At 39.8% G+C, this 21,747-nt stretch overlaps 1 protein-coding gene across 3 annotated transcripts in view; it reads right to left on the reverse strand.

Annotated features, from left to right (window-relative positions):
- Positions 1-212: 212 nt before the first annotated feature.
- The window catches only part of LOC133616421 (ephrin type-B receptor 1-like), a 256,986-nt gene continuing 235,451 nt past the window's right edge, over positions 213-21,747 (reverse strand). For all 3 annotated transcript variants that reach the window (XM_061975655.2, XM_061975657.2, XM_061975656.2), the window contains exons 17-20: positions 19,885-20,034; positions 9,481-9,677; positions 9,241-9,399; positions 213-5,935 (exon numbers count right to left, since the gene is read on the reverse strand). In XM_061975655.2, coding sequence (XP_061831639.1) covers positions 5,824-5,935; positions 9,241-9,399; positions 9,481-9,677; positions 19,885-20,034 — 618 coding nt within the window. In that variant the 3' untranslated portion in view covers positions 213-5,823. The remainder of the gene's footprint in view (positions 5,936-9,240; positions 9,400-9,480; positions 9,678-19,884; positions 20,035-21,747) is intronic.

The following is a 21,747-nucleotide window of genomic DNA, read 5'->3' on the forward strand; positions in this document are numbered from 1 at the left end:
ACACACACTAATTATATATATATACACACACACACATATATACACACACTAATTATAAATATATATATATATATATATATATATATATATATATATATATACACACACACACACATATATACACACACACACATATATACACACTAATTTTATATATATATATATATATATATATATATATATATATATATTTATATATATATAGCCCAGCCCCCGGCCAAATTGTTTTAACCCAATTCGGCCCCTGAGTCCAAAAGTTTGGGGACCCCTGATCTAAGTCTTTGCGCATGAACTCAGTCAATTAAGACAACCTGAACTGTGAAGTTGCGATAAATTCGGTGCTCTGTGAATACAAAGGATAATAGAGAATATTTACAAGCATAAAGCACGTAAAAAAACATACATTCAACAATGTTGTTTGGTGTTGATTCAGACTGGCAAAGCTCTCAACTTTTTAAACTAAACTGGAAGATACAAGCAGACATTTATTACAGACATAACATAAACACTTTTTACATAAATACTTATTTTGTGATGTGGAGTTTCGGTGAATTTCACGTCCACGTAAAACTTTTTTTCTCTCCCAGAAACACTCATATTAATGTCTGAGTTATTAATGCATCATAGCTTGACATAGTGCATGAGATTAAGATCACATTTGCCCATCAACGTCAACATAAATCACATCCATCGTATTCCTGAGATATTCTGTTGCAGCAAAACTCATGTTGTTTATTTTCACTCGCACAGTGACATGTGAGCTCTTTGAAATCCAATCTTTTTAGTAACAGGCCGATCACACAGAACTACACACGTTATTTCACATCTTTTTGTTTGTGTCTTCCATGAGCTTACTGGTGCCACGTCTACGGAACCTTCCAGCATACAAACAAAGAAAGTGTTCCTTCAAAAGGTGTGTAGTAACGGACACTCTCCTAGTTCATCTAAACAAATTCCAGCCTGGAGTTTTTTTTGTTTTTTTTTAACACTTTAAGGTTGCCAGGCAACACATGAGAGATCTGTTCACACCCGTGGAGCTTTTGTGGGGAGTGGAAAACGGTGTGTTCGGAATATTTGCAAGGTCATGAAGAAATAACAAAAAGCTGTAAAGCTTGTCATAAACAGTGCTGTTAGACCAAACACTGATTTCAGTCAGGATACAAATAAAAACCTTTTGAAAAAAAGATGCAGATGAGAACTACTTTGTGACTTCCTAATCAAACGTGTTGGCTATAGTCATCGACAATACAGGTTGTCCGTGAAGTGTTCCATTTCCCCAAAGAACACTGAAAGTACAGGTCATGGATGTTCACCAGTTGTATTACAGTTCATTTAGAATTATTTTCTAAACAGGGTTTCGGTTTCTGGTTGAACATCTTTCACCCCAAACTCGTACCTTTATGTACAGCGCTTCACTTTTTACACATTTTGTTATGTTACAGCCTTATTCCAAAATGGGATAAATTCATTTTGGGGGCTGAAGCCTATCTCAGCTGCACTCGGGAGAAAGGCAAATAAAAAATACAAATACACATGTACATAAGTAGGGATGTCCGATAATGGCTTTTTGTCGATAGCCGATATTCCGAAATTGTCCAACTCTTTAATTACCGATACCGATATCAACTGATACCGATATCAATCGATATATACAGTCATGGAATTAACACATTATTATGCCTAATTTGGACAACCAGGTATGGTGAAGATAAGGTACTTTTTAAAAAAGATTATAAAATAAAATAAGATAAATAAATTAAAAACATGTTCTTGAATAAAAAAGAAAGTAAAACGATATAAAAACAGTTACATTGAAACTAGTAATTAATGAAAATTAGTAAAATTAACTGTTAAAGGTTAGTACTATTAGTGGACCAGCAGCACGCACAATCATGTGTGCTTACGGACTGTATCCCTTGCAGACTGTATTGACATATATTGATATATAATGTAGGAACCAGAATATTAATAACAGAAAGAAACAACCCTTTTGTGTGAATGAGTGTAAATGGGGGAGGAAGGTTTTTTGGGTTGGTGCACTAATTGTAAGTGTATCTTGTGTTTTTTATGTTGATTTAATAAAAAAAAACAAAAAAACAAAAAAACGATACAGATAATAAAAAACCAGATACCGATAATTTCCGATATTACATTTTAACGCATTTATCGGCAGGCCGATATTATCGGACATCTCTATACATAAGTATTCACAGCATTTGCTCAATATGCACCTTTGTCAGAAATGACAGCTTCAAGACTTTTTGAATACGATGCCACAAGCTTGGCACACCTATCTTTGGGCCCGTTCTTCTTTTCCCAATTTTTCTTTGCAAACACCTCTCAAGCTCCATCAGGTTGGAAGGGAAGCGCTGTTTTTAATCCAGAATGTATCTGTACACGTGGCACCGTATTCAAAAAGACTTAAGACTATAATTGCTGCCAAAGGTGCATCGACAAAGTATTGAGCAAAGGCTGTGAATACTTATGTGCAAGTGATTTTTTTATTTTGAATAAATGTGCTAAATTACTGTGAAAAAACAACAACTCCTGATTGACTAAAAATCGGGCGGCTCGTGAGTAGAAAATAACTGTTTGATGCGAAGGCCTCCTCCTGCCTAGTAAAAACATGGATGGAAGCTGTACATGAGTGGAAGAAATGGGATTTGACAGCAGATGCGCATGTTACTTGTGGCGTGTTCTTCCTTAATTTTTTCTTTCCCTCCTTCCAACCTGCTGTGATCTTTCCGTTTTTTTAAATTTTATATTAAGTACTTCCTTTTGCTGATCTATAATTAGCTCCACTTAGACCCTCCTTGGGCTAATTTAATGAATTACTTGTCTAAGCAGGCCAGGCCTTACGAGCTCCTTGCATGGAAGAGGTGATCTGATCATGGCGTCACGTAATGCATCGAAAAAAATACAACTCCTGAAAAATGTATGGAATTACCAGACTTGGAGAATGTTCTTTCAGTTGTTTGATTTTGTAGAAAAAAATGCAGATAGCCGACATGACTCAAAGCTTCCATCAAACGGCAACTTTCTGGCTTTAAGAAACACTAAAATAAAAAATAAAAATAAAAAAATTGTAGTCTGGAAGTTTCAGTCAACAGTAAAACATTTGGAATCACTAAATTCTGGGGAAAATATTATGGAATCATAAACTAAAAACACTACAACAAAGTACTTTGTTGCACCTTTTAAAACAGCTAGCAGTTTCTAAGGCATGGACTTAACGAGTGACAAACGGTACACTTCATCACTCTTGCTTCAACTATCTCTGATTGCTGTTGTCAGATCAGCTTTGCAGGTTGGACTTTCGTCATGGAGTATTTTCTTCCATTTCCAACACAGATTTTCAATTGGATTGAGATATGGACTATTTGCAGGCCATGGCATTGACCTAGGTCTCTGCTTTTGCAGATGATGTGGTCCTGATGGCTTCATCTGGCCAGGATCTTCAGCTCTCACTGGATCGGTTCGCAGCCCAGTGTGAAGCGACTGGGATGAGAATCAGCTCCTCCAAATCCGAGTCCATGGTTTTAGCCCGGAAAAGGGTGGAGTGCCATCTCCGGGTTGGGGAGGAGACCATGCCCCATGTGGAGGAGTTCAAGTACCTCGGAGTCTTGTGTCACGAGTGAGAGAAGAGTGGATCGTGAGATCGACAGGCAGATCGGTGCGGCATCTTCAGTAATGCGGACGCTGTATCGATCCGTTGTGGTGAATAAGGAGCTGAGCCGGAAGGCAAAGCTCTCAATTTACCGGTCGATCTACGAACCCATCTACACCTATGGTCATGAGCATTGGATTATGACCGAAAGGACAAGATCACGGGTACAAGCAGCCGAAATGAGTTTTCTCCGCCGGGTGGGGGGGGGGGGCGCTACCTTAGAGATAGGGTGACAAACTCTGCCATCCGGGGGGAGCTCAAAGTGAAGCCACTGCTGCTCCACATCGAGAAAAGCCAGAGGAGGTGGTTCGGATGTCACCCGAACACCTCCCTAGGGAGGTGTTTAGGGCACGTCCGACCGGTAGGAGGCCACGGGGAAGACCCAGGACACGTTGGGAAGACTATGTCTCCCGGTTGCCCTTGGAACGCCTCGGGATCTCCCGGAAGGAGCTGGACGAAGTGGCTGGGGAGAGGGAAGTCTGGGCTTCCCTGCTTAGGCTGCTGCCCCCGGCGACCCGACCTCGGATAAGCGGAAGAAGATGGATTGATGGCATTGACCCTATGTATCTTTCATCTAGGAAAGTTTTCACAGTTTTTTTCTATAACAAGATGCATTATCATCTTGAAAAATGGTGTCATCATCCCCAAACATCTTTCCGTTAAAGGAATAAGAAAAGTGTCCAAAATGCAAAGGTAACGTGTGCATTTATTGAAGATGAATGGCACCCATCTCTCCAGTGCCATTAACTGAAATTCAGCCCCTCAGTGGAAATGTGCATGTTTTCTTTAGACAGTCGTCTTCAATAAATCAAACAAAAGTTTCAGCAACATCACCTTGCCCAAATTCAGATTCGCGATAGGACTTTCATCCAGTCATCCACAGTCCACGACTGCTTTTCCTTAGTCCAATGTAACCTTGTTTCTTTCTGTTAAGGTGTTAAAAGTGGCTTGTTTTAGCTTTTCTGTGTTCTTACAGTTCAGTAAACAGACCGTGACGACAGTTTCTGCCCATTTGTTTGTCGTTTGTTTAGCTGTGCATTTTCTGTTTTCCAGACATATTTATTGCTTAAGTTTTCTGTCTTGGTGCTTTGATGTTTTACCTGGTCTACCAGTATGGTTGCCTTTCACAACCTTCCCATGTTGTTTGTACTTGACCCAGATTTTACACACAGCTGACTGTGAACAATCAACATCCTTTACATTCTTGAAGAAGTTTGATAATCTTCTTCTTTATTTCAATCAACGTTTCTAGTGTTGGAGCTATGATTCCTATCAATCCATGATACATGTCAAAATGAAACTGTTACTGATTACCACATTGTATATTTGTGTTTCCTTTTAGTGTTTCAGACAGTTGCCAGTTGAAATGACTATCGTTTTGTGTCACACTGGATATCTGTTTTTTTTCTTCAAAATTAAACCACTGAACGTTCACCCTCCAAGTCATGTGATTACATTTTTTTAACCAGGGGTTGTATGAAGCCTTTTGTTTCATTTTTCTTAGGAAAAGAACGGTATAAATAATTATCAACAAATCAGGAAATAGGAAATAAACATCCCTTAGGCGAATATGTACAGACTCTTCAATATGAAGATAGATTGACACAGTCCCTTTAAACTTAGGTTCTTTCAACCGTGGCAGTTGTCACAGAGACAATGAAGTAGTCTTTTATAGATTTGTACACAAGAAACCCTTAAAAAGGCTTTTTGGCCTGTTTTTGTTATTCACACAACACCATACAATTGTTCATGGACATTTTCCTATGTTGGTGTGATTCCTGCTTAAGTAGCAAACTGTTCAGTTGGTACAAATTGCTGTGTGGAAAGATAGACGAACGGAAACACGTTTTTATGATCGTAGTCTTTTCAGGGCAGATCAGATCAGGGTTTGGAAAGATGCCTGTCGTTATTCCACCACTTCAAGATCATGCTGACCTTACAGTACATTGGCTCTTGCAAATGTGCTGTTAATCGCTTCCTAAGTTGGTATTGATCTCTGATGCTAAATGGAAGAGCAGAGAATAAAACAGAAGTCTGATTACAAAAGGAAAGGGATCAAGTGTGCACGGCTGCAGTCATAGCTTAAAAACAAGCGTGCAAAGGTGAACCACTCAATTGCCTGAAGACTGGAGACCAACCAGTTTTGAAGATGGCAATTACACAGATTCAGTCGGAGACTGGTCATCGATGTGGTGTCTCATTGACTGAACGCTTGTAAGAATTTTCTTCTGGTGTCCTGCCAGGGACACTCCGATTCTCTGGAGGTCTCTGAATAGAAAAACATGGGACAGATATGAGGTTATCTTGTCATTCTGAGGAAATGCAGGCATCACTAGTACTGTCAAACGTTACATTAAAAAAATAATAATCAGATTAGTGACAGGGTTGCTGTGGGTTAACTTTAATTATTCATGATTGAATATCATTTCTCTTTCATTTAAATTGGGTGTTTTATTTTGCATGAGCAAAGAGTTTGAAGAAAGAAGGGAATAAACATACACTTAGGGCCTGGGCTACTAAAAGTTTGCCTGTTTTTAAACTTGTGCAAACTTGACAGCACATGCAAAGCTGATCTACTAAACCATTGTGCAGACGATTGAGTCTCTTAAATGATCATAAAAGAGTGCAATCCATTTAGCATCTCTGTCTGTATGTATATGCAGCACATGTGCAGAAGATGCAGATATAAACATTCAGCACTCGCAAAGTGATGTGACTGTTCTGTGACCGCTGTTTTGCGTTTATATTTAGCACATCTATAAAGTATGTGAAAACTGGCACAGCTACGCACAAATGGCGGTAAGAAATGAAGTCATCGCGCTGCACATGCAAAAGATGGAGAGAGAATCCTCCATCCGTGTGCGTTTCAACACGTACAGTATGGACTGTCAGATATAAAAATATTACACGTATCGTCTATTCAGCCTAATTGTTTTATAATTTCATAGCTGCTGGATGATTTAAGGGGTTGATTAAAACAAATTCAATTGATTTGTTGATTTGTCTCAACTGGTGCTTTATTTTTCTCATTTTGGAAAATATTGCCTTATCAATATGTCGCCTATATGAAAAAACGTCTAGCAATATGCATTTTCTTAGGTCTGCATCATTCCAGACACACCATCACAACACCGAACAAATACCCAGAACCCCTTGCAGCACTAACTCTTCCAGGATGCTACAATATACACCCCCCGCTACCACCAAACCTCGCCCCCCCCCATCTCTCGAAATCGGAGGTCTCAAGGTTGGCAAGTATGCTCTAGTATACTCTGGACTGAAGCTGTGTGCTTTCATTGTTTTTGTAGCTGTTGTTTTGAGGCATGTAAAATACAAAATAATGCACTTTGTGAAAGTCAAAGTATAGTATTTCCCATAGTTGTAATGGGTATTAGGATTATCTCAGGGAGAGCATGTCCCAAATTCCAAGATGTTTTGAGGCATGTTAAAAAAAATAATGCACTTTGTGACTTCAATAATAAATATGGCAGTGCCATGTTGGCACTTTTTTCCATAACTGGAGTTGAAGTTGTTCTCTTATTTTGGAAAACCTTGTTTTTGACTGATTGATTGAAACTTGTATTAGTAGATTGCACAGTACAGTACATATTCCGTACAATTGACCACTAAATGGTAACACCCGAAAAAGTTTTTCAACTTGTTTAAGTCGGGGTCCACGTTAATCAATTCATGGTAAAGTTACATTGTTTAATGCATCCAGCGGGGCATCAAAACAAAATTAGGCATAATAATGTGTTAATTCCACGACTGTATATTTCGGTATTGGTTGATATTGGAATCGGTAATTAAGAGTTGAACAATATCGGCAAAAAAAACATTATCGGACATCTCTAATTAAAATGTATTTGTCCACATTAAAGTGGAGCTGTTACACCTTTTGTTTTATTAAAGTGGCATTTTCCAATGGAGTCAGTGTTTACAGTAGGGCTGCAACTAACGATTAATTTGATAATCGATTAATCGATTAATAATCGGATAAAAGAGACAAACTACATTTCTATCCTTTCCAGTATTTTATTGAAAAAAAACCAGCATACTGGCGCCATGTTCTTTCAACTTGCCAAATAAAACAAGGAAAATGTTACAAAAATGCACACTTTTGACACCCCTGCTATAGATAATAAAAAATTTAATCTGATAAATGTATGGATAAAAAGCAGAGCCTGACGACGCATGCACGTTTATCATAACTCTCTCGCTCTCTTTGTCTCTCCCCCTCCCTCACGAATGCTGCTGCACGCACAATTTGTTGTGTTTTTAACCTTTTTAACCCTGAACGTACATTGAAAATACACGCAACCCTAACTCAAAATGCCGGACATTTGAGGCATTTAAGAAACACCGCCCGACAGTCCTGCAAAAGATGACATGTCCGGTGAAAAGAGGACGTATGGTCAGTACCTAGCCCAGATCAGTTTCACGTCCGGTGAAACCGATCGCTGCTAGTCCTCTTTTGCAAACATGCTAGCAGCTAACGGGCTACGTATAGACTGACCATACGTCCTCTTTTCACCGGACATGTCATTTTTTGCGGGGCTGTCAGGGCGGGGTTTCATAAATGCCTCAAATGTCCGGCATTTTGAGTATTGTTTACACAACGTGCAGTACGCTACTTAATATGTCCGTGTGGAAACTCGTTCGGTACACTTCCGCACCGAAACGAAACCCCCGTACCGAATACACGTACCGTTACACCCCTAATATTTTGATTATTTTTTCTCAGCTGTTTGTAAATGTTGCAGTTTATAAATAAAAAAACGTAGCCTCTGCGCATGCGCGTAGCATACATCCAACGAATCGATGACTAAATTAATCGCCAACTATTTTTATAATCGATTTTAATCGATTTAATTGATTAGTTGTTGCAGCCCTAGTTTACAGTTTTCTACATTGACTTGTTTGGTTTTGCACTTGTTTGGTTCATACCAGATAAAGTGCACATGTGCACATGCGTGACAGTAACACGACTTGGACAGATTGGTCAAAATGCGTTGCCAGATGTGTTTCCGGGATTTTGAGTCATTCTGCAGTCATAATTGCGTTTACTCAAATTATTATGGATGATAGATTAATCTGCATTAACACACTCATTTTGACAGATTTATTGCAATACTAACATTATGATCACCACAACTTCTACTCACACTACTCTGTATTTTTTCCTCTCTAAATTTTGCGCCTGCGTCTCCTATTTAGGGTGTTTTTGAAAATGTATTACCAATAAATAAGAGTAAACAAAAGCAGCAGCATGACGTTAACGATGAATAGTCTTAAAGTGAAGATACTCGCACAATGAATAGTAATTACTTATAAATGAGAGTAATTCATGAAGAGTGGTGGCAGTTGCACAATGATATTGAAAGAGAGAAGGGATGGACGCTTGCAGACAGCCGGGGGGATGGCTCGGAATGGCAGGCAGATGCACTCATGGACCAGCCACCAGCCAGATCTCCTACTAACAAGATGCACACTTGGCAGGGGAACAGTGTGAAACGCACGCAGTGAGAGGCAGACAGAGCGCAAAAAAGAGGCACTTAAAAGACAAGACGTACTCTGCAGTGATTTGAGTGACGAGCGGCAAGGAGGTGAAGCCTGATCCCAGGAAGGAGTCTCTGTACTGGGTCATCTTCAGTGCAGCCAGCCAGTCCTCTACAGAGCTCAGCCTGCTCAAATCTGGAGCACCACGATCTAACAAAGGATGATGGGACGGGCTGGCAGAGGAGAGATGTGGAAATGTAAGAAAATACGTTTTTAACTAGTCAGTGTATGTTTTTCCATTCATCTCTCCTCACCCCGGAGCAACATTGTTGGTGCCTGCTTTCAGGGACGCAGGGTTGCGTATCATTTTGTCCAGCATGTTGACTACGTCCGGGAACTTTGGCCGTGCGTTCCTGTCTTTTTGCCAACAGTCCAGCATCAGCTGGTGAAGCACTGTTGGGCAGTCCATAGGAGCTGGCAGCCGGAAGTCCTGCTCAATGGCGTTGATTACCTGGAGCATGAGAGTGGAAATCAATTGCAGCGCGTTTAAGTACTAATTTGTAAATGAAATACTATTGTAATATTCAATGAACTGTGTGGTTAATAAATCATCATCAGGACGGCAAGCTATTTGTGGTGGTGGGTAGCATGGGGAAGAGGGGGGTTACAGCATCTTCCAATTTGCATAATTGTCCATGACACCTGCATTTAACTTTTTTAAAAGACTAAGATTTTTGTTGATACATATATTCAAAGACAAATCGCATATACACATTCTGTACATATACATTCACTGTACAAACACATATACGCATTCTGTACATATACAAGTACATATGCATACATACACTCATGCACATAATCACGTTTCATCAAACATATATTAACGTTGTTGCCCTAGGGTAAACTGGGTATAACACATGGCACACTGACAAAGCTTAACCTAATGTTACTATAACAATCTACAAGGTTAAGGTAGGTTGCTTTTCTTTCTTCCCCTCCATTTGTCTGCATTCTTTCGTATCTCAAGTTATCATTACATATATGTATTGTTGCATTTGAACAACTGTATTGTTGATAATAAAGGTAAAGTATTGGTATTGGTCATTATCAGTAGCGCTATTTCTATTGGTATCTGTATTGCTCCATTTGTAGTGTAACAATGCTCATTGTCATTTCTGTATTATTTTTTATTTTCGCTAACTGCTTATTTGCTATAACTTTTACCATCATATTTGTACATGTCGTATTTGCTGATGTTGCTCTATTGTTGTTGCTGTTGTTGTTGTTGTGTTTGCTGTTGTTGTATTTGATGTATTTTTTCTTCTTTTTGTAGTTTTTTGTTTTTTTCTACACTGGGCCACAGGCCTAATTGGTGAAGGGTACGCAGGAGTTTCTCTAAGCTTGATTTCTTTCTCTAGTCATGACACCCGCTCGTCAAAGACTGGGCTTGTGGAGTTGTTCCGCACGCTTCCACGCCTCGCCTTTTACAGCAGTGGTAATGCACACTCTACAGGGCTTGCGGAGGTGCCCTGCATGTCTGGATCTTTGCTCCAGCAGCAAATATTTTGCCTTTCGTGACCGCTCATTTTTGATTACCAAATACATTTACAAGGAAGATTTAGAGGGTCAAATAGGACAAAATTAAATACATCTTTAAATAATTACTTAAATGTGTCATTAATTATACTGTGATTGGATTTTAATACATAAATATGTTATTATACGTGTCCTTGAATTGTTTTTTTTAATTAAATTTAATAGGTAAGTCAATTATTAAGTTCATTATATGCTGGGACGGGTTAGGTTTTGGAATTGGATTGCATTGTTGTGGTGTTGTTGTGTATTGTTTTGTTGATTGATTAATAAATTTAAAAAAAAAAGTTCATTATATAATTTTTTTACATTTTGGCCAATTTGGCCATAGTCAGTGCTTAATGAAATCATTTAATTTGTCAAACTCAGCCGTCAAAGTCAGTTACTTGATTGGTAACCCGGCACTTCCACTTATGTGTTTAACCCTTCGGTCATTAAGTAAAACTTCTACAATGTCATCTGTTGTTGTGTTTTCTACATTTGGATAACACAAAATGTTAATGCAGGAGCAAACAATGAACAATTATGTTTTTGGAGCGCAGCTTTTTTTTAAATTTGGTGTAAAATTTACATCAGTGTATTGGACATGCTTGGCAATACTTCTTTGGACAATAACACACGTACGTGTAAGGCAGGGGTCGGCAACCCAAAATGTTGAAAGAGACACATTGGACCAAAATTACACACAAAAAAATCTGTCTGGAGCCACAAAAAATTAAAAGTCCTATATAAGTGTTATAATGAAGGAAACACATGATGTAAGTGTCTATATTAGTTATATTAGCCTACTATCAAAGGCTGATGCAAATCTTCGTTGACAGAAATGTAGTATTTTAATTTTTATTCTACACATGTTTGCAACATTGGAAATCATTAGTAAAATAGAGGCTTCTCACAGAATGAGATAACTTCTGGAAATTACTGGCTCAGAATGGCCAAAGGTATAGATGTGTGTGTCCTTGTTTAAGGAAATGGCAGGCTGTCTTCTTCTAATGGATTTATTACAATCTTTACAAGCTGGATAACGTTTGCTGTGGTCTGGAACAACATGGCACACAAAGAACTATGAGAAATGCAGCCAATATTACAAACAGTTAATGTGTCATGAGATATGCAAATATAAATGAAATACACAGAGGACATAAGTAAAGGAAATTAAATGAGCTCAAATATACCTTGAAACGAGGCATAATGATGTACATACAGCTAGCCTAAATAGCATGTTAGCATCGGTTGGCTTGACCAAATATGCCTGATAAGCACTCCAACAAGTCAATAAAATCAACAAACCTCACCTTTGTGCATTCACGCACTGCATAAAACGTTTGGTGGACAAAATGAGACAAAGGAGGGACGTAAAACATGTCTTTTGTGGCAGCATCGGAGAAAGTGGTGCATGTAAACAAACTACAATGAGTTCAAGGATCGCTGAAATTAGTAGGACAAATACTCTCATCAGTGAAGCATGTATAACATGAACAGTGGGATTTCTAACAATTAGGAAGGTTTGTGTCATGTTTGTTTTCCTACAGAAAATATATTAAAACAAAAAATATATTTTTTTCTTCATCTTTTTCATTTTCACACATCTCTAAAAGAGGTCCAGGGAGCCACTAGGACGGGTTGCTGACCACCAGTGTAAGGGATTACAACAGTTAAACCAATCTTTCTTGCAGAGTACGCCCAAAGACTTATTGATCAATTTCTGGGGCCCGTGTTTTATTTTTAAAAGGAAAAATGTGGAAAGCACAGAAACTTAAGTCGTTTAGTCTTAAATCTGTTGGAACTTGGCGATCACACAAGGAACGAAGATATTCATCTGCAAGTAACAGTGGTGCCTGACGCTGTCTGTGATGTAGAGCTGGTAGTTTTGATGTCAGTGACAGCTTTTAAAGTAGTGAAGGTCATTCAAGATGTTAGTCAGTGTTTGAGTTTTTATCAGTGATGTGAAACACCTGCAGGGCGCATCACGGCTGTGGCTGATCACCCAATCATGCGGGAAAAAAGGATGCAGAAGGCAATCAACTGAAAAGAGTGTGGTATTGTGCCGTTGTTCACATTTAGCGTGTTTGGTAGCTACTTCTTAGTGGTGGTGCCAGGGGCGTCCCTAGCTAAATTGGGTTCCTAACCACTACACATTTTTTCACCTTTTTTTATGTGAAACAATTTTTTTTTTTTTAATAACATTTTTGTTTAATTACAAACCCCGTTTCCATATGAGTTGGGAAATTGTGTTTGATGTAAATATAAACGGAATACAATGATTTGCAAATCCCTTTCAACCCATATTCAATTGAATGCACAACAAAGACAACATATTTGATGTTCAAATTCATAAACTTTTTTTTTTTTTTTTGCAAATAATACTTAACTTAGAATTTCATGGCTGCAACACGTGCCAAAGTAGTTGGGAAAGGGCATGTTCACCACTGTGTTACATGGCCTTTCCTTTTAACAACACTCAGTAAACGAATGGGAACTGAGGAGACACATTTTTTCTCAGGTGGAATTCTTTCCCATTCTTGCTTGATGTACAGCTTAAGTTGTTCAACAGTCCGGGGTCTCCCTTGTGGTATTTTAGGCTTTATAATGTGCCACGTATTTTAAATGGGAGACAGGTCTGGACTACAGGCAGGCCAGTCTAGTAAGCAGGGGCGTCCATGGTAACGTTGTAACATATGTTGCTCCAAAACCTGTATGTACCTTTCAGCATTAATGGCACCTTCACAGATGTGTAAGTTACCCATGTCTTGGGCACTAATACACCCTCATACCATCACAGATGCTGGCTTTTCAACTTTGCGCCTCTAACAATCCGGATGGTTCTTTTCCTCTTTGGTCCGGAGGACACGACGTCCACAGTTTCCAAAAACAATTTGAAATGTGGACTCATCAGACCACAGAACACTTTTCCACTTTATATCAGTCCATCTTAGATGAGCTCAGGCCCAGCAAAGCTGACGGCGTTTTTCGGTGTTGTTGATAAACGGTTTTCGCCTTGCATAGGAGAGTTTTAACTTGCACTTACAGATGTAGCGACCAACTGTAGTTACTGACAGTGGGTTTCTGAAGTGTTCCTGAGCCCATGTGGGGATATCCTTTACACACTGATGTCGCTTGTTGATGCAGTACAGCCTGAAGGATCGAAGGTCACGGCCTTAGCTGCTTACGTGCAGTGATTTCTCCAGATTCTCTGAAACCTTTGACGATATTACGGACCGTAGATGGTGAAATCCTTAAATTCCTTGCAATAGCTGGTTGAGAAAGGTTTTTCTTAAACTGTTCAACAATTTGCTCAGGCATTTGTTGACAAAGTGGTGACCCTCGCCCCATCCTTGTTTGTGAATGACTGAGCATTTCATGGAATCTACTATTGTACCCAATCATGGCACCCACCTGTTCCCAATTTGCCTGTTCACCTGTGGGATGTTCCAAATAAGTATTTGATGAGCATTCCTCAACTTTATCAGTATTTATTGCCACCTTTCCCAACTTCTTTGTCATGTGTTGCTGGCATCAAATTCTAAAGTTAATGATTATTTGCAAAAAAAACAAATGTTTATCAGTTTGAACATCAAATATGTTGTCTTTGTAGCATATTCAACTGAATATGGGTTGAAAATGATTCGCAAATCACTGTATTCCGTTTATATTTAAATCTAACACAATTTCCCAACTCATATGGAAACGGGGTTTGTAGATGCATATTTGTACTAAAACAAATGAATGGGAAATGCATTGTTCAATAACGTGATCATTTGTGAGACCAGCCCTAGGGCTCATGTGTGCCAAAGGAGACAATCAAAATGTCTGGGGAAATTTGCCATTATTGTCATGATCTAGCAGCTCTTCTTTTTGTTGGAGTGCCTGGTTTCTGGATCACGGGCCGTAGCCACCTGCGTGCACACCTGATGCTCATTACCTCTTGACTACCCAAGCTCTCCAAGTTCCCTCACTCGGCCCCATTCGATTCCTTATGTTTAACCCTTCCAGTCGTGTTCCTCTCATCTGCTTTGGCTCCATTCACGCTTCTCGTACCCTGTGGCTCAATCCCAGCATTGCTGTGTGGTGTTAACTGTTACCTCTCCACACCTTCTGTGTGCTTTTTCTGTTTCTCACATCGTAAGTGTACATCCCAAGTGTTTTTTTTCCCTCACTCCTTTTGAGTGCTCTTTTTCATTTTTGCTCTGGGTTGGGGTCCTTCTCCAACTAAGCCGATCGTGACATTTATATTCTTATCAGCAAAGGAACAGGAGGAGCCGAGGAACATGTTTGCAGTGACATTTCATACGTAGTGCCCTATGTGCTTCTTTGTCATGACCTCACACGACAGTTATTTATTTATTTATTTATTTTTAAAAACCTGACCTCACACGACAGCTATTGATAGTTGTATGTGTTTTCTTTTATCCCCTGTCCAGCGCTCTTTTTTCCCCCCCACTTCCTGTTTTCCTCCATTTTCCACCACTATAGTCTGAGCGCTGGATCCCTCACCTGTCACCGATGAGCAATCAGGATACCTGTACCTGGCTGCCAATCAGGCTGCTTCTCATCATTTTTGCTTGGAACCGCAACCTGCTGCATGGCTTTACCTATGCTTCTTTTGTGCACTTCCGTGCTGCAAGATTTCTGTTTTGTTTTTACAAATAAAAGGGTTTTTACTTGCATTTCTCCTGCTGTCTCTGGATCCCGGAGTCCAGAACAACAATGCCCACATCAGACAGGAACATTCTTCTTGCAAGATGGAGCTCGCCACTGATCACTTCCTAATTATCAATGAACAACTTCTTAATCAGTTTTTTATTTTTTTTCCAAGATTGCGCCGGCTGCTGGTGGCAGGAGCTCTGTGCTCTTGTGTCATTCTTCTGTGTTCCTGATGTTTCCCTCTTGTTTTCATGTGGGTTTTTTTGCCTTTTGGTTCGGGACCCTTTGGGACTGTGTGACAAGGGGTGGCCCTTTCGTGACTTCTGCACTGCTTTTTTGTGAACTTCTGGATCTGCCTCCCGGGAGCCTTTTGGCCATGAAGACCAGCTGCTGGGTCTCTGCCACACCAGAGTCCGTTTGGAGAGACTGGAGGAGATGCGGATGAAGAGACAGGGCTGCGGAGCGAGCGCTGAGCGCCGGGACGGACAAGCTTCACAGTGTCTTAAATAATAAATGATAAATGGGTTGTACTTGTATAGCGCTTTTCTACCTTCAAGGTACTCAAAGCGCTTTGACACTACTTCCACATTTACCCATTCACACACACATTCACACACTGATGGAGGGAGCTGCCATGCAAGGCGCTAACCAGCACCCATCAGGAGCAAGGGTGAAGTGTCTTGCTCAGGACACAACGGACATGACGAGGTTGGTACTAGGTGGGGATTGAACCAGGGACCCTTGGGTTGCGCACGGCCACTCTGCCACTGCGCCACGCCGTCCTTGGCTGAATGAGCGGGTATCGGACACCTCAGTCTCCTTGGACGTATCCTCGCTCATCCATGCAGACTGGACACTGGTCGAGAGATTTGGAGTCGGCTCTCTTGGTTGCTTTGTTGGGTCTGCTCCTGTCTCCGGCGATGCTTCCCCCACCCCAGCAGACGATGGCGTGGAACACCGCAGAGGCCACCGCAGTGTATATGTTTCTTTTTGTTGTTGTTGTTTTACTTTTGTGGCTATGTGTAGAAATGGGTGGTTGCTTCAGCTCTGCTTTTTTAATGTCTTTAATGTTCTTTGATGTTTCCCTCTTACACACGTTTATGTGTGCTATGGCTATGAGTTTTTTTCCTCCTTGGCCTCAGTCTGGACCCCCTCTCCGGAGACCCAGGCTTAGACTGTTTTTTTAAGGGGAGCCGGAAGTTGGCAGAGCCGGAAGTTGGCAGAGCCGTCAGCGATCCTGTTCTGTCTCCCTGTAATGCGTGTCTGCTCTTGAATGGGATTGTGCTGAAAATCTTAATTTCCCCTCTGGGATTATTAAAGTATTTCTGATTCTGATTTACCGGGTTTTCCATTTTACAAATCTGTTATTCATCAAACTGGGACATAACATAAGGTTTTCTGTATAAACATCAACAGTTGTCCACATCCTGTTTTACAGTTTAAACTCTGTGTTTTTGGACCGTAGCCTTCTCGTTCCATTACTGACCTGGGAAACCTTGTTTTTTTATCTCCGCCTAAACAATTCAAACCCTGCAAGCTGTTGCCTTTAAGCCTTGAGCTGCCTTTTCTGCCTTTAAACAAGTGGAAGTGAAAGTCCTTGAAATCCCACGTCAGGTTTCTTTTTACTAGTTGAACGTAAACTTATAAGCTGGAATCAGTGTACTGCGTGGGACGTTGAGGGAATGCCACACTGCTCAGGCTGTAAATGCTGCAGCGGGGATTTGTCTGTGAACTGTACTTGACCCTAACACATTTTTCTGACTTTCTGCTGCAAAGCGATGCCTTCCAAGCATCACTGTCAATCATAACAGCGGCAATTGTAGTGAAACATCACAGGTATCCGTCATGATTAATTCATGTCCAACACACAGCACCGCTGGTAGCCCCCACTGACAATTCCATCGCTCCCCTTTTCTTTGAAATATTTTGGGTGTTAGAACCAGATAATTGGGTGTGCGGCTTCTTGCCTGTGTGTGAGTAGTGCAGCTATGTGTGAGGTTCATGCATACTTAATACCCCACCAGACCCTTGTTAGCTGCAGTGCTGCCGCATACTCCCCTCATCATTATACACTGTCTGTGCCATTATAAAAATGTCTCTATCAATATACCGACTCCGTCATGGCGCTGCTGCATCGGCAGCTTCTCTTGCTCCAGGGCAGCCGTGGGGGAATAAGAGGTGAGGCTGCAAGGGAGCTGATCAACGTGCGGCGAAAGAGATAAATGGCGAAACATGGAGGAAGTTTATCTTTATGTACAGCAATTTAGATGCATTCTGTGGTTTATTTAGTTGTTATAAAATGCAGCTAAAACATGTTCAGCAAGGATATCCTCAACAAAGTTATCTACTGCATCAACCTATCCAAAATAAACTAAATAAAGCCACCTTATGGCCATTTTTAATCTAAATCTTGAATGTGAATTTAGTTCAGTTCAGTTTCAGTTTATTTGGAACATGCATACGATACAATGTAATGCATCACACAATTCCAGTTGTTTTATTACAGCACGTCCCAAAAGGAGTAGGAAGAAGCAGAGTTTAGTTAATCCTAGCCCTTTTCATACCATAGCAATTTTATCCAATTCCCTTGTTCTCTGTAACATAACAGTGAACAAATAAATAATAAATAAACAATATACCATAGTAAGCAAACAAATATTAAATACATAAATAATCTTTGTCTCAATAAAAAAAATAAAAGGGTTTAAGATGTTCATCATAATTCTTGTTCTGTGTACTTTGTGAACACCTGTAGTTTGAACAGTCTCTTGAACTGAATCATATTGGTGCTTTGTTTGATTTCTTTGGTTAATCCGTTCCATAATTGAATTCCACATACTGATATACTAAAGGTTTTAAGTGTTGTACGAGCATACAAATGTTTTAATTGAGTTTTTCCTCTAAGGTTATATTTCTCCTTTGGTCAGTACCTATTAAAGTACCGATTTTGGTACTCATGGAGCTACACTGAACCGAAGTCTCATTACCAAATACGAATACATGTACCTTTATACCGGGGGTCAGCAATCCGTGGCTTTAGAGCCACGTGCGGCTCTTGAGCGGCGCTCTGGTGGCTCCATGGAGCTTTTTCGAAAAATGTATGGAAATGGAAAGAAAATGGGGTGAAAAATAGTTTTTTTGTTGTAACATGGTTTCTGTAGGAGGACAAACATGACACAAACCTTCCTAATTGTTACAAAGCCCACTGCTTAATATGTTTGTGTTTATGCTTCACTGATGAGAGTATTTGGCGAGCGCCGTTTTGCCCTACTAATTTAAGCAGCCCTTGAACTTACTGTTGTGTGGACTGTGACTCCACAGTTTGTTTACATGTATAACTTTCTCCGACGCTGCCACAGAAAGACGTGTTTTATGCCACTCTTGCTTTGTCTCATTTTGTCCACCAAACGTTTTATGCTGTGTGTGAATGCACAAAGGTGAGCTTTGTTGATGTTATTGACTTGTTATGGCATGCTATTTAGGCACATTCGGTCACTGCATGACTGCAAGCTAATCAATGCTAACATGCTATTTAGGCTAGCTGTATGTACATATTGCATCATTATGCTTCGTTTGTAGGTATATTTGAGGTCATTTAATGTCCTTTACTTATGTCCTCAGTGTATTTACTTTATTTTTCCATGTTCCATGTATGTAAGATTGGCTGCATTTCTGATAGTTGTTAGTGTGCCATGTTGTTCCAGACAACAGCAAACGTTAACCAGCTTGTAAAGATTGTAATGGATCCATTAGAAGAAGGCGGCCTGTCGTTTCCTTTAACTTGGTCACACACATCTATACCTTTGGTCATTCTAAGACAGTCATTTCCAGGAGTTATCTCATCCTGTGAGAAGTTTTACTAATGTTTTCCAATGTTGTAAAAATGTGTGGAATAAATATTACATTTCAACATTTCTGTCAACGAAGATTTGCGTCAGCCTGCGACGTGACAGTAAGCTAATATAACTAATTAGCCACTTACATCATGTGTTACATCATTATAACACTTATACAAGTCTTTTAATTTTTTGCGGCTCCAGACAGATTACTTTTTTGTATTTTTGGTCCAATATGGCTCTTTCAACATTTTGGGTTGCCGACCCCAGCGTTAGACCGATGGTGCATGGCATACTACAGTACTGTATACTATTGTTTTAATAACAGTACATTGACAATTATGTGTTGTATAATAATAGTAATATAATATAATCATGATGTGTCTATATTGTAAAATAAGAACTTGTTGTGTTGTATGACACTTAAATTGATGTCCTTATTCTCTGTGTTGCAGAGCCCCTGTTGTGAGAGACTACAAAGGGAAAAATACACAAGCAGTCTCCCAATCAAACACATGGATTTTCAAAACAAACAGAAAAAACCCACAGGCGTGACACAAAAGTAATTAGCTGGAGTGAGGACACACAACATAGAAGTCAAAGTCTCTTTGTTTCTTCTGATTAGTCATGCATGTGACTTACATCTTGGTTACTCATGTCCCAGTAAGGCCTTTCACCGTATGACATCACCTCCCAGGTGACAATCCCATAACTCCAAACATCTGAGGCTGACGTGAACTTCCTATAGGCAATTGCCTCCGGAGCTGTCCACCGCACTGGGATTTTACCGCCCTGACACAGAAGGAAGAGGAGTATAAACTGATAAGAGAGTGTGGGTGTGGGGGTTATCAAACAGAAACCGCTGATGAACACACACTTTGCACACAATGTTGGCCATCGTATTAAACATTGAGCGAGACATCAACTGTGACAAAAAGAAAATGTCATATTTGATGTGCAGCTAAACACCAAACAGATGGTTGCTCGTCTTGTAAGATGGATTTTATTGCACCTTTTCCTCTGATACTCATCTGTTAGTCTTTTCTAATACATGCAAAACACTCAATTAAAGCAAACATTGCTTTAATTTCCTGGGCAACATAATTATGCCATTGGACTATTTGGCTTCAGTTTGTACTCAAGTGGAATCCCAGCAATATTTTTTCACATAATGGTTTTAACAGACTGCTTTATTTCTTAATAATGCACAATATGTTGTCTATTTTATTGATCCCCTTATAATACATGTGTTCAGACATTGGTACAATCGTGCAACGGTGCTTTCAACACTGCTCTGATCAAGGTTATTGTTCTCTAATTTTATATCATAGGGCTAGTTGGACTGATGCATAGTTATGAAGACACATAGGAATGGTGTAAATCAGTGACGTGCAGGTGAGGCGGGGCCTCACCTGCCATCATGGAAAGAAAAAAAATGTAAAAAGAAAAAAAAAAAATTAAATTGTTATATGTATCCAGTGATTATACTATAAAGTTATTTTCCATTTAACTTCACCAGTTTTAGATTATTTTTATTCAAAATCGCTGAATTTTCACATTTGCCGTTCAAATACTGAGAAGAGACGGTGCGGTGAACAGCAGCCAGTTGAGGCACGTCACTCAGTGCTTTAACATCGATTCCGGACTCGGCTAACTGCTGGCCTGCTGTGCAGTGAGACTGTATTGCTATATGAATTATATTATACATTTCCATAGTTTAGTTAGCTGAGGTATATAATGTACAGTGTATTTTGTCAACAACTGTATGTGTGTAACGTATTTCTTGTGCTGAGCGATCATAAAACGGCTGCAAAAGACGCACTGGCTGAGGCTCCAGTAGCCCCGCCTCCTGCACCCCCGCCGTAGAATTTTTATATCAACTAAAGCCCACACCTAAACTTTCCACGTGCAAGATTGAATCTATTTAAAAAAGTTATTTCATAAGAAGCCAAAAAGTGCAAAAACAATAATGTTCGTGTTGGAGGAGTTGTGAATGACTGCAGGGCCACAACATTAGGTACACCTGCAGACTGCAGGTGTACCTTATTCACAACTCCTCCAACACAAACATTATTGTTTTTTGCACTTACTTTTTGGCTTCTTATTAAATAACTTTTGTAACCTATTTTTATGGGCTTTCCTCTTTGTGATGTTAAGTTCCTGCCATGCGCTGTTATACAGTATATGCCTTGAGCTCTTATTTTGAAGGCGCTAAGAGCGGAAGTGATGACACGTTGGAGTGGAGCGGAAGTTTTTGAAAGAAGGTAAATAAAGTGGTCCTCGTGTAAACTGGAGACTCCGTGTTTGTTATTTTGTAGTTTCATACAGTATAGGCGACATTTATAAACCCTCGGTTACACTTTTTTAAAAAGATTCAATCTTGCACGTGGAAAGTTTAAGTGAGGGCTTTAGTTGCGGCGCATGGACTTAATTTGTAAGTAAAGGTAAGACCATAATACTTTTTTTTATTAAATGTGCTTTTTTGTGTGCTACAGTTTGTATGTG

This window comes from Nerophis lumbriciformis, linkage group LG14, assembly GCF_033978685.3.
Source record: "Nerophis lumbriciformis linkage group LG14, RoL_Nlum_v2.1, whole genome shotgun sequence".
Lineage (NCBI taxonomy): Eukaryota > Metazoa > Chordata > Actinopteri > Syngnathiformes > Syngnathidae > Nerophis > Nerophis lumbriciformis.